Source organism: Aotus nancymaae, unplaced genomic scaffold (assembly GCF_030222135.1).
Source record: "Aotus nancymaae isolate 86718 unplaced genomic scaffold, 86718_ANA_hifiasm-v0.15.2.pri h1tg000058l, whole genome shotgun sequence".
Classification (NCBI taxonomy): domain Eukaryota; kingdom Metazoa; phylum Chordata; class Mammalia; order Primates; family Aotidae; genus Aotus; species Aotus nancymaae.
Window position 1 is genome coordinate 55,588,126 of NW_026988472.1, and position 13,500 is coordinate 55,601,625.

Consider the following 13,500-nt stretch of genomic DNA (forward strand, 5'->3'; position numbering starts at 1 on the left):
TCGATTACGCTTTTGTCCTAATGCTCTCCTTCCCCTTCCCCCCGACCCACCCTGACAGGCTGTAGTGTATGATGTTCCCTTCTCTGCATCTATGTGTTCTCATTGTTCAGTTCTCACTTATGAGTGAGAACATGCAGTGGTTGGTTTTCTGTTCGTTTGCTGAGGATGATGGTTTCCAGCTTCATCCATGTCCCTGCAGAGGACATGAACTCACTCATTTTTATGGCTCCATAGTATTTCATGGAGCCATAAAATTTCTTTATCTCATTATCATTGATGGGCATTTGGGTTGGTTCCAAGCCTTGCTATTGTAAATAGTGCTTCAATAAAAATACATGTGCATATCCTTTGGGTATATGGCTAGGAATGGGATTGCTGGGTCAGGTGGTATTTCTGGTTCTAGATCCTTGAGGAATTGCCACACTATCTTCCACAATGGTTGAACTAATTTATACTCCCACTAACAGTGTAAAAGCATTCCTATTTCTTCACATCCTCACCACCATCTGCTGTTTCCTGACTTTTTAATGATCGCCTTGTAACTGGCGGGAGATGGTATCTCATTGTAGTTTTGATTTGCATTTCTCTAATGACCAGCGATGATGAGCTTGCTTTCAGATTTGTTGGCCACATAAATATCTTCTTTTGAGAAGTGTCTGTTCATATCCTCCGTCCACTTTTTGATGGGGTTGTTTGCTCTTTTCTTGTAAATTTGTTGAAGTTAGTTGTAGATTCTGGATATGAGACCTTTGTCAGATGAATAGATTGCAAAATTTTTCTCCCATTCCGTAGGTTGCCTCTGTTCACTCTGATAGTTTCTTTTGCTGTGCAGAAGCTCTTTAGTTCAATTAGATCCCATTTGTTCGTTTTGACTTTTGTTGCAATTGCATTTGGTGTTTTATTCATGAAGTCTTTGCCCATGCGTATGTCCTGAATGGTATTTCCTAGGTTTTCTTCTAGGGTTTTTATGGTTTGGGGTTTTACATTTAAGTATTTAATCCATCTTGAGTTAATTTTTGTATAAGGTGTAAGGAAGGGATCCAGTGTTTGTTTTCTGCATATGGTTAGCCAGTTTTCCCAGCACCATTTATTAAATAGGGAATCCTTTCCCCATGGCTTGTTTTTGTCAGTTTTCTCAAGATCAGTTGGTTGTAGATGTGTGATGTTATTTCTGAGGCCTCTGTTCTGTTCCATTGGCCAATATATCTGTTTTGGTACTGGTACCGTTGCTGTTTTGGTTACTGTAGCCTTGTAGTACAGTTTGAAGTCAGGTAGCGTGCTAACACCAGTTTTGTTCTCTTTTCCCTAAGATTGTCTTTGCTGTACAGGCTCTTTTTCGGTTCCATATGAAATTTAAAGTGGGTTTTTTCTAATTCTGTAAATAAAGTCACTAGTAGCTTGATAGGAATAACATTGAATCTGTAAATTACTTTGGACAGTATGGCCATTTTTACGATATTCTTCCTATCCATCAACATGGAATTTTTTTCCATTTGTTTGTGTCCTCTCTTACTTCCTTGAGCAGTGGTTTGTAGTTCTCCTTGAAGATGTCCTTCAATTCCCTTGTAAGTTGTATTCCTAGGTATTTTATTTTCTTTGTAGCAGTTATGAATGGGAGTTCATTCATACTTGGCTCTCTGTTTGTCTGTTACTGGTGTATAGGAATGCTTGTGATTTTTGCACATTCATTTTGTATTATTGGTGTATAGGAATGCTTGTGAGTTTTGCACATTCATTTTGTATCCTGAGACTGCTGAAGTTGTTTAATCAGCTTAAGGAGTTTTTGGACTGAGACGGTGAGGTTTTCTAAATATACAGTCATGTCGTCTGCAAACAGAGACAATTTGACATCCTCTCTTCCTGTTCGAATACCCTTTATTTCTTTCTCTTGACTGATTGTCCCAGCCAGAACTTCCAATACTATGTTGAATAGGAGTGGTGAGAGAGAGCATACTTGTCTTGTGCCAGTTTTCAAAGGGAATGCTTCCAGCTTTTGCCCATTCAGTATAATGTTGGCTATTGGTTTGTCATAAACAGCTCTTATTATTTTGAGATATGTTCCATCAGTACCTAGTTTATTGAGAGTTTTTAGTCTGAAGGCGTGTTGAATTTCATCGAAGGCCTTTTCTGCATCCATTGAGATATTCATGTGGTTTTTGTCATTGGTTCTGTTTATGTGATAAATTGCATTTATCGATTTGCATATGCTGAACCAGCCTCGCATCCCAGGGATGAAGCCGACTTGATCGTGGTGGATAAGCTTTTTGATGTGCTGCTGGATTTGGTTTGCCAGTAATTTATGGGGATTTTTGCGTTGATGTTCATCAGGGATACTAGCCTGTTATTTTCTTTTTTGTTTTGTCTTTGCCAGGTTTTCGAATCAGGATGATGATGGCCTCATGAAATGAGTTAGGGAGGATCACCTCTTTTTCTATTGTTTGGAATAGTTTCGGAAGGAATGGTACCAGTTCCTCTTTGTAACTGTGGTAGAATTTGGCTGTTAATCTGTCTGGTCCTGGGCTGCTTTTTGGTTGGTAGGCTATTAATTACTGCCTCAGTTTCAGAACTTGTTAGTGGTCCATTCAGGCATACGACTTCTTCCTGTTTTAGTATTGGGAGGATGTTTGAGTCCAGGAATTTATCCATTTCTTCTAGATTTTCTAGTTTATTGGTGTAGATATGTTTATAGTATTCTCTGATGGTAGTTTGTATTTCTGTGGGATCAGTGATAATATCCCCTTTATTACTTTTTATTGTGTCTATTTGATTCTTCTCTCTCTTCTTTATCAGTCTGACTAGCAGTCTATCTATTTTGTTAATCTTTTCGAAAAACCAGCTCCTGGATTCACTGATTTTTTTTTTTTTTTTGAAGGGTTTTGTGTGTCTCTATCTCCTTTCGTTCTGCTCTGATGTTAGTTATTTCTTGTCTTCTGCTAGCTTTTGAATTTGTCTATTCTTGTGTCTCTAGTTCTTTTAATTGTGATGTTAGGGTGTTGATTTTAGATCTTTCCTCTTTCTCCTGTGGGCATTTAGTGCTATAAATTTCCCTCTTAATAATGCTTTAGCTGTGTCCCAGAGATTCTTGTACGTTGTGTCTTTGTTCACATTGGTTTCAAAGAACCTTGTTGTTTCTGCCTTAATTTAATTATTTACCCAGTAGTCATTCAGGAGCAGATTGTTCAATTTCTATGTAGTTGTGTGTTTTTGAGTGAGTTTCTTAATCCTGAGTTCTAATTTGATGGCACTGTGGTCTGAGAGGCTGTTTGTTATGATTTCCGTTCTTTCTTTTTTTCTTTCTTTTTTTTTGCTGAGCAGTGTTTTACTTCCAATTATGTGGTCAATTTTAGAATAAGTGCTATGTGGTGCTGAGAAGAATGTATATTCTGTTGATTTGGTGTGGAGAGTTCTGTAGATGTCTATTAGGTCCGCTTGGTCCAGAGCTGAGTTCAAGTCCTGAATATCCTTGTTAATTTTCTGTCTTGTTGATCTGTCTAATATTGACAGTGAAATGATATCATATGAAATGCTCAGTTAAAACCAGAGATGGCAGAAAGAGAAGAAAGAAAAAAGAGGCTGGGCATAGTGGCTCACACTGTAATCCCAGCACTTTGGGAGGTCAAGGCAGGTGGATCACTTGAGATCAGGAATTCGAGAGCAGCCTGGCCAACATGGTCAAACCCTGTCTCTACTAAAAATACAAAAATTAGCCAGGCATGCTGGCAGATGCCTGTAATCCAAGCTACTAGGGAGGCTGAGGTGGGAGGATTGTTTGAGCCCAGGAGGCAGAAATTGCAGTGAGACAAGTCAAGATCATGCCACTGCACTTCAGCTTGGGTAACAAAAAGAAAAAAGAAAGAAAAAGAACAATGAATTGAAAATGGTTACCAACATAGTAGTTACTAATCCATCTATATCAATAATCACTTTAAATGTGAATTGTATGAATATGTAGATTAAAAGACTGTCAAAGTTGATGAAAAACTAAGGTCCAGAATATATGCCGTCTAAAAGAAACCCCCTTTAAATATAAAGATTCAAGCACTTCATAAAGAAAGAGATGGAAGAAGGGAAATCACAATAAATCTGGAGTAGCTATATTATTTTCAGACAGAGCAAACTTCAGACCATGGAAATTTTTCAGGAATAAAAGTGGGCATTGCATAATGATAAAAGGGGTCAATTCACCAGTAAGACATAACAATCCTTAATGTGTGTGCATCTAACAACCGTTTGTTGAAATATGTAAGGCAAAAGTTGATAGAACTGCAAGAAGAATAGAAAGACCCCCACTATTTATACTTGGACGTTTTAACACACCTCTTTAATTAAAAGATGAAGCAGGCAGAAAATCAGTAATGTATGGTTGACTCGAACAACACCATAAATCAACTTGATCTAATTGACGTTTATAGATTACTTTGACAAAGCAGAGAATACATATTCTCAAGCTCACATGGAACATTCATCATTAGAGAACAGGTTCTGGTCCATGTGAAACACCTAAACAAATCTAAAAGAATATAAATCATGTAAAGTATATTCTCAGACCTTAATGAAATTAAAATTAAAATAACAGAAAGATGATTGTAAAGTCCCAAAACATTTGCTGGTTAAATGGCAGAGTTTTGTGTAACAGCTGGGTCAACAACAAAGTATATAGAGAAATTAGAAAGTATTTTAAACTAAACAATAGTGAAAATACAGCTTACCAAAATCTGAAGGGATGTAGCAAAAGCAATGCTTAGAGGAAAATGTATAGTATTAAATCCATATACTAGAAAAGAAGAAAGATCTCAAATCGATTAGTTTAGCTTATTCTTTAGGAAACAAGAGAAAGAAGAAAATTTAACCCTAAAGCAAACACAAGAAAAAGAGACCATAAGAATTGGAGGGGAAACCATTGAAATTAAAAATAGGAAAACAATAGAGAACGAGAAAATCAACAAAACCAAAATCTGGTTCTTTGGAAAGCTATGTAAAATCGGCAAAATTCTAGCAAGGCTAACAAATAGAACAAAGACACTAATTACTAATACAAGAAATGAAAGAGAGAGGTCATTACTACAGATCCTGTGGTGTATTAGTTTCAGTCTTAGAAAATCTAAAACTTTCTAAAACAATAAAGTCTATTTAAAATGTCAAAACTTTTTTATACCTAATGCATGTGGGGCTTAAAACCTAGATGAGGTGTTGATGGGTGCAGTAAACCACCATGGCACATGTATACCTATGTAACAAACCTGCACGTTCTGCACATGTATCCCAGAACTTCAAGTACAATTTAAAACAATTAAAACTCTTTAAATGAATAGTGATTGATCAGGAGTTTGCTGAAGCATGGAGGTGTCTATGTAGATGATACAGTGCATGCAAAGGCTGAGCTCATAACATATTGTGTTTAGTTTGCGTGTCAGTGTCTAGCGTGCTATGGCTGCAAGGGACAGTAGAAGAAAGACCCCAGAGAGCTTGGCCTACTTAGCCAGACCTGTGAATGCATTTGGGGGACCGAGTCTTACAAGCTCTGTTGAATACATGGGTATCCACAGGAATTTAAGTGAAATTTCTCAAGGTGAAACTGACTTGCCTTTTATTTTCCCTTAAGAGGAAATGGGCCTTTGGTAGTCAGTAAAAGGAAGAAAGATTGAATATAATGACGACAACCATAATAGCAGCTGACAGTGAACAGTGCCTGTCGTTTGTTTTTTCAGCTGCCTTATGCCAAGGTTTTTTGAGCAAATAACTTTTGAATGGCTTTTAAAATTTATGTTAAGGATGACTCACCTGAGGTATACCTGAAGGTATATTTTGAAGCTCTAGCCCCCAATATGACTGTATTTGGAGATAGAGTTTTTAGGAGGTAATTACAGTTAAATGAAGTCATAAAGGTAGGCTTCTAATCTGATAGGATTGGTGGCCTTACAAGAAGAGAGAGCTCTCTTTCTCTTCCTGTATGTACATACACACCAAGGAAAGGCCACAAGAAGACAAATGACCACATCTGCAAGCCAGGAGGAGAGGCCTCACCAGAAACTAGACCTTGCTGGCTCAGTTTTTTGGACTTTGCAGCCTCCAGAACTGTGTGAAAATGTGTTGCTGTCATTTAGGCAACCCAGTCTTTGGTATTTGTTATGGCAACCTGAGCTGACTATGACATCTTCCATCTTTTCTCTAGCCCTGGAGGATCATTAGAGGCAACAGCTACAAATAAATTCCGTGTGTGGGAGCTTGATGTTTATAATTGTTTAAAGGGCGATTTGGCTTGTCTCTTTGTCTCTTTGTGTTTTAATAGCAGAATGGCATTTCACATAATAATTTAACTCCATGGCTGACTCTATTCGGGGTCTGCCGAAGGGGGTTTGCATTCCTTGCTTGTGATTTCCATCGCCTGACACCTAATGTAATGACTTCCACTGCAAGGGCCATCACTGTGTCTGTGCAGCTCTAATCTCATTGGCAACCTTCTGAGTGCTGGGATGTCCCATTGAATCAGAAAACTAGTGCTGTATATAATTAATTACATCCCTTTCTCCAACCCCAGCAACTGTTATACATCACTTCTCCTAAAACTAAGTGAAAGAAATATTTTTTCCCACTTACTTTTCAGTAAGTGCAGACAGCCACTTTAAGCTTTTTTTTTTTTTTTCATTTAAAGTATTCATGAGCATGTTTCTGTTGAAAATTTCAGATGCATTCTTTTAAGGATGTAATTAGTACCTGAGCTCCCTAACTAGCTACCGTATTTCGGGTCAGTCACTGTAACTGGAGTTCTAGTCATCTGCATTTAGGCGGCAACCATCTCTGTGATTGTTCTCTATAATAGATCTTTTACCTGATAAATAGTACATGTAATTTTACTATCAACACTGCAGTTCATTGACAGTACCTAAGAACCAGTTATTCTGTGGGTTAGGCTGATTTGATAGCCATATGGGGTAATAGAATATGGGACTGGATTTTGAGGGCAGGGTTTGCTACGATTATTTAGGTTGTATCATTAGGCATTATTACACCAAATAATTTACCTAAGTGGATGGTCTTCAATTTTCAAGTCACTCAGATTTTGAGTGACTGATAAATTAAGAGAATTAGGTTCATTATGGGGAGTGAGAAGAAAAAAAGTACATCAGAAGCTTGGAAAAGGCCAGAATCTTAAAACTAGCTAAGCCCATAATGCATTCCAGTGAATTGTTAAGATGCTATTATTATGTTAAGAAGTCCTCTGCTTTCCTACAAAGGTCTCTGAGAGTATTTTCTGTTGGCCATTAAGCAGAGCTAGGCAAACCAGACAGCAGTTGTGACTTGAATGCTCTATTATGTGAATCCATTTCAGTTTAGGTATGGAAGATGATGGTGCCTCAGTGCTGTTTGCATCATTAAAACTCAGGAGGGAAAATGTAGAGTGAGTGGAAAAGAGGAAGGTGAAAAAATTAATTGGAGCTGTGAGACCAATGACACTCCTATCCGGTCAAGCCCCATCTACAGTTAAATAATTAAATGCTGTCTAGAGGACTCTGAAGGAGTCACTTCTTAAGAATCTCTGAAAGGCTGTTAACCTTTCGCCGTATGTAGGAAGCATAGCCCCTGGAACATATTCTGACTCTATGCACTAGAAAATGGAAATCAGTAAATTGGATTCAGTAAATTCCAGGATTAGGCAGACATTCTTAGAGCTTATCCAGGAGAGTTTAGTTACCGCAATAACAAATACACTCATTTCCCAAACTCTCTTCTCTAGCCCAGCACAAGTCCTTGTACTTTCTGACTTTTGTGCTGTTTCCTCTGGAATGTGCCCTCCCAGCCTTTCACTTATTCAGTCAAATGCTAAGGTAGCCTGAAAAAAGGAGACTGTACTCATATCCCATCATCACCAAGAATTCTTAAATCCTTACATTTGCCAACCTAAGAGAGCTCCCTGCTTTGTGGCCTGTGGCCATGCAAGATTTACTTACGTCTAGAAAGGAACACTAACTTGGCTCCTGAATTTTCACATTAAAAAATTAATCCTATACTCTTTGCTTGTCTCAGGTATGAATCTGTTTTATATCAGAAGGGAATATTAGCCCTTTATACTTAAAAACAAAAACAAAACAGAGTCTCGCTATGTTGCCCAGACTGGATGGAGTGCAGTGGTGTGATCTCAGCTCACTGCCACCTCTGTCTCTTGGGTTCAAGCGATTATCCTGCCTCAGCCTCTTGAGTAGCTGGGATTACAGGCATGTACCACCATGCCCGGATAATTTTCGTATTTTTGGTAGAGACATGGTTTCACCATGTTGACCAGACTGGTCTCAAACTCCCGATCTCAAGTAATCCACCCGCCTTGGCCTCCCAAAGTGCTAGGATTACAGGTGTGAGCAACCGTGCCCAACCCTCTGTACTTTTTCTATTCATATTTTAAGAAGACATGAGCTCATACTATATTCATGGTTAATATCCTGATTTCTTAACATTATACTCAGTCATGGGCTTCTTAGAACAACGGTATATTCTGAAATGAATACTATATACAAGGTATATGAGTGGGGTCATTTTTGATTGAAGGTGTCAGAAAAACAATTTGAAGTAGCTTTTAAGTAAGAAAAGGTATTTGTGCCATGTTACTGATAAATTATTTGGTGACACTTAGTTTCACATATAGTATTTTTTCCCCAGCTCTGCTTTCTCTGGTTTTCTGAGTCTTGGCTCTTTCCTCACACAGAAAGATGCCTTTTTAATGTGGCAGTAGGAGACAGGTACCAGCCGTCTCACCCCAATCGCCATCTACATTATAAAGAGAGACCTTCCAGCTGGAGGGGAGGTCTCATTTTCCCCACATGGCTTGGATGCCCTGTTGTCCTACGATGGGCAGGCACCATTCTGATTGCCTGCTGACTCACAAAATCAACACAAGTCTACTATATTCTATTCCTATTCTGCTCAGCACTCTTCAGACTCTTCCTGAAATGCACATGGCAGTCCCACTTCTTTTCCTGGGGCTCTTTGTTACACAACTTCCTGGCTGGAATCACAAACAGACTCATTCTCTTTCCAACTGAAAATAACCAAAAAACAATCAAGTTGATGTTCTCAGTGATATCTGTGGGGAACTTCTTTCTGGAATTGTGGAATTAGTTATGTGAACAGACTTCAATAGGAATAAAAATCCAATTTCACTTTTGTCCACCTTTTTGGTAGTCACAAACACATTCACTCCCTTTCCTGCATTTTAAAGTGGTTCTTCAAATGGTTTTTAAGCCCTGTAAACATTGAGACACACTTAGATGCCATTCGTGATCTGAATGTCAAGTCTCCATTTAAACTTATGTGTGCTGCCTGAACTCTCTAAGTGTGTAACTGATTGTCTACTGTAATCTCTCTTGAATTCAGACTCCACTATCATAAATCAATTTTTCACCTTTTATCTCTGGGGCCACATCTTGGATTCAGTAAATTCCATATTCTCGTGACTTTGGACTACATCCATAAGAACATTAACTGCTATTACACCATTCTTCGTGCTTTTCTACTGCCTTACTCTTACTGATATTGATCACTCTTTTCTACAGTTTGATTTCTGTTATTTGCCAGTGTGTCATTATGTGTCAAAATCCTATCTGTTTCATACTACAAGCAAACCTTGAATGTAAAATAGAGACTTAAACAGAATATCAGTCAGGAAGCAATTCACTGCAAGGAATTCTAGTGATTTAACTAGGAGTTTAATTTTTTAATTGTTTCACATAACAACTGTATCTATCTTGGGCTGCCAAAATTTCTATTTAAGGCTACTTCTCTAAATGAAGATGGAATTAATGATTAAAACTAAGTACAGAATCATTTAGGCATGTTGACTTTGAAGTAAGAAAAGATTTTACTGCATGTAACCCCAACTACAGGCTCTTAATCAGATAAGAGTTTGTTTAACTGTTATTATCACAGAAAATGTGTTGACAGTAAATTCCTTCTTTGTATAGTAGCTCCACATCATTAAGAGTCAATGCTCTAGTGATCCTTCATTTTACCTTGCCATCATGAACTTGCTAGCTTTCCAGTTCAACTAATGTAAAATAACGTTTCTTTTCAACTTTTAGTCTTAAACCTCATCCTAGGCTTTCAACTTCAAGTAACAAAACACAGCTACAATAGCTTAAATAAGTATGGTGGTTGTTGCAGTGACTCAATGGCATATTCAAGGAACAGTGTTCTTAAGTATTTTCACTCTTCAATTCTGGTTGTATTTCATCTTTATACTTCTTGTCTCATGAGCCTAGGAAGGCTTCCTCATTTTAGTCATCTTCTTTATACTTGTCTCATGGTACTATATTTCCTTATTCCAGCTGTCATATATAAATTCAGCCAGTGAAAAGGAAAAAAGTGAATGTCAAATGGCAAAATGGGTCCTTCTAGATGTGTCTGTCGAGATGGCTGCGCTCAGGTGAGTAGAGCTGCAGTGACCTCCGGTGTGGCTGAGGAAGACCTGAGGAGGCACCCGCAGGCTAGTGGGAGGAGAGCATAAGGCTCCAAATGGAAAATCATGAATCCAATAATAACCAGGAAAACATTTTTGAAATCATAAACAGAAAAATTAACCAGCTTCCAGAAGCAGAAAGGAATCTACTTGAAAATGGATCAGTTTATGTTGGATTCAATGCTGCTCTCTGTGGCCTCATAGGAAACAGTCTTTTTTGACGCATCTTGAATGTGACAAAGGCTCGTATAGTTTCTGCCTTACCAATGGCAGTGCTCCCTTTCTTTACAACAGAAGTAACTTACAGAGGTTTTGTAAATTTTCCTTTGATAACAGGTGATTTGAACTGCGAAACCTGTACCGCAACACGTAGTGGACTGGTTGGTCTTCTTGTTGGTGGTCGATACCCTGTTTTCTTAGCTTTACCTATAAATGGTAGCCTAGCAGCCAGGTATGAAACAGCTCTGTTACCAAACAAAGGGAGCATCTTACGTTACTGGATTAGAGTTTCTAAGCCTGTCTTTAGAAAGATGTTATTTCCTATTCTGCTCCAGACTGTGTTTTCAGCATACCTTGGGTCTAAACAATATAAAATACTTATAAAGGCCCTTCACTTACCTGAACCTGGCCAAGAAACTCACTGATTTTAAACAAATATGTACAAAAAAATAAAATAGTAAAAACAGAAAAAAAAAAAAAAAAAGACGTATCTGTCCTTTATCAGGCCAAGAAACTCAGTAGACTTCTGTTCCTGTTGGTTGACAGCTGTGTCATATGTCCTCCATACCCTAGAATGGGGATGGGAAAGGGAAATGCTGCGGACAGGGGCTTGGGTCAGCAAACCTCTAGTACCTGCCAAATGGAGTCAGATATCACAACAGATTCTCTAGAATTGTCAAGGTACTAAGCTATGCCTAGAGTCACCTCATTTTATAGATCTTAGATCTGTACTGTCAAATATGATAGCTACTAGCTGCTTGTAACTATTTAAATTAAAAATTAAGTAAAATTCAGATTCTTAACTCTCATTAGTCATATTCAAGCATTCAATAGCCACATATGGCTTGTGGCTACCACATTAACAGTATAGATATCGTACTTTTCTGTCACTGTGGAAAGTTCTGTTGCACAGTGCTGTACTAGATAAAATATGGTCAGTGAAAGAACAGAGTTAATTTACAGTTCTCAGAGCTTGCTGGCAGCAAAGCAGACACCAAGCATGTGATCTTCTGATGTTTGATCAATATTCTTTTAAGTAGATAACACGGCTTCTTAAATATTTTTGTCTCCTGCTTAATATTATTGCTTCTTTTTTTTTTTTTTTAAATATACCTTTATAGTTTGTTCTGTGCTCTAGTGAATATGATTGGCTAAAAGTACATAACAATTTGTGGTGTTTTCAATCACTGAGCTACTTAATATTACAATATAATGAAGACCTAAGTGGTCACAAATAAGTTATTTGAGACTAGTTAAGAATTGTGGTGACAATGAAGTAATCTGTTCTGGCCTTAATTCTGGTTTCGTTTTTATGATGGCTAAAATGCATTGCGCCTCTTTAAGAAATCAGATGGTAAAACTGAGTTTTTTAAAAGAGAGTGAGAGGAGCAGCTGGAGGCCCAAATATTGCTCACCTCTTAGAAAGCTTTTGAGATCCTCAGCATAGAGCAGGGCTAGTGTGGGAGAAGTGCAGAAGCAAAGATGTTCATAAGAGTAATAAAAAGGAGAAAGGCTTTTATCACCTACAGTCTATGTAATATCAAGCTGTAGATGGAAACACCTGGTTTAAAGTTTGTGCAAATAGCCTTGGTGACGGGGGCAAAAGAGGTTAGTTAGAAAAAAAAAGGAATATTAGAAGTCAGAGATAAAGAGTGCTCCGTGTATTTGAATTTCTTCTTTTTTTTGGTCATAATTTATTTAAGTGGGCTATTTTATGAGTAGTAAATGGGAAATGTTAAACTGTTTTATTATTTATATAAAAGTACATGCACACATAATCTGGTTTATTGCTGCTATTCTTGACTTCTTAAAAATTAAGCTGTTTCGCCTACGCTGCCTGAAGTAGACATCATTGATCACCTTGTGGCTATAGCTAGAGGTGAAAGTGTTTCAGAGGAGTAAGCATCATCCTCTCATACCTGGCCTTCATTTCTGACTCCTTTTGTATAACGAATAAAACCTTAGCAGTAAAAACCAAATACTTGGTGACAACCCAGTCTACTACCTTAGTTAGAACATGTTCAATATTTTTGACCATTGATCTCATTTTTTTCATACAAAGAAATTTAACCTTTCAAGTAACTCATTTCCCTGGTCCAGTCAGTCTCTGTATATGTCTCTGTGCATGTTTTTCAAGCCCTCAGCAAGGAAGTAAATAGCTAGCATAATCATCTATAGGTTGAGAAGACCTTGGTTTCTTCTAGAGATGTGTTTTGTTTTCATATATCCAGAAAACACAAATGGAAATTGTGTATCTTAGGAAAATACGGTACAGATAATCAGCGGAGAATCTGATCTGAGTTCACTCCCTAGCTATGAGGATGTGTACTTTAACTGTCTATGTACTGATATGGAAAGAATGTGAGAAAATTAGCTTTGTGCCCTTAAACAAGTAATTTATCCATAAGCTTATTTTTCTCACATGGAAATGAGGAGCGTGGGCAAGTTTTTTGCGTGTGTGTGGCCCAAGTTTCATTATTCTGTGGGAAATATCCCTGCCTTAGTATTTGGAAATCATTAAATGTGTAACCCCTCTGCATACATGAGAAAGTACACTAGAAATTGCTGAAAACAACTGCAGTAGAAAATGCCCAGTACAGCTCATCGTCTCTTCCCATGAGAAAATTGCAAGTTCTCATGAATTCTGACCCTCATTAGGAGGCACTGAGTAAATCAATGTATTTTTGATCAAGCTGCTCACATGAATCTTTTCTCTCCATCTGTGTCTTTCCCTATATGGTGAGTGACATGTCCAGCACATCCTCAGAGAAGTAAGCATAGGTGGTTCACCAAATTCCAATGGTGTTTTGCTTAATGGAGCAAAAACAAGTGGC

General features: G+C 37.8%; 1 protein-coding gene across 1 annotated transcript; it reads left to right on the top strand.

Annotated features, from left to right (window-relative positions):
* The first annotated feature begins 10,639 nt into the window (after positions 1-10,639).
* Positions 10,640-11,150, top strand: LOC135269914 (transmembrane protein 126A-like). Its single transcript, XM_064364560.1, has one exon. It carries the CDS (start codon positions 10,714-10,716, stop codon positions 11,089-11,091), a length of 378 nt encoding a protein of 125 aa, XP_064220630.1. The 5' UTR covers positions 10,640-10,713; the 3' UTR covers positions 11,092-11,150.
* The last annotated feature ends 2,350 nt before the right edge of the window (positions 11,151-13,500 follow it).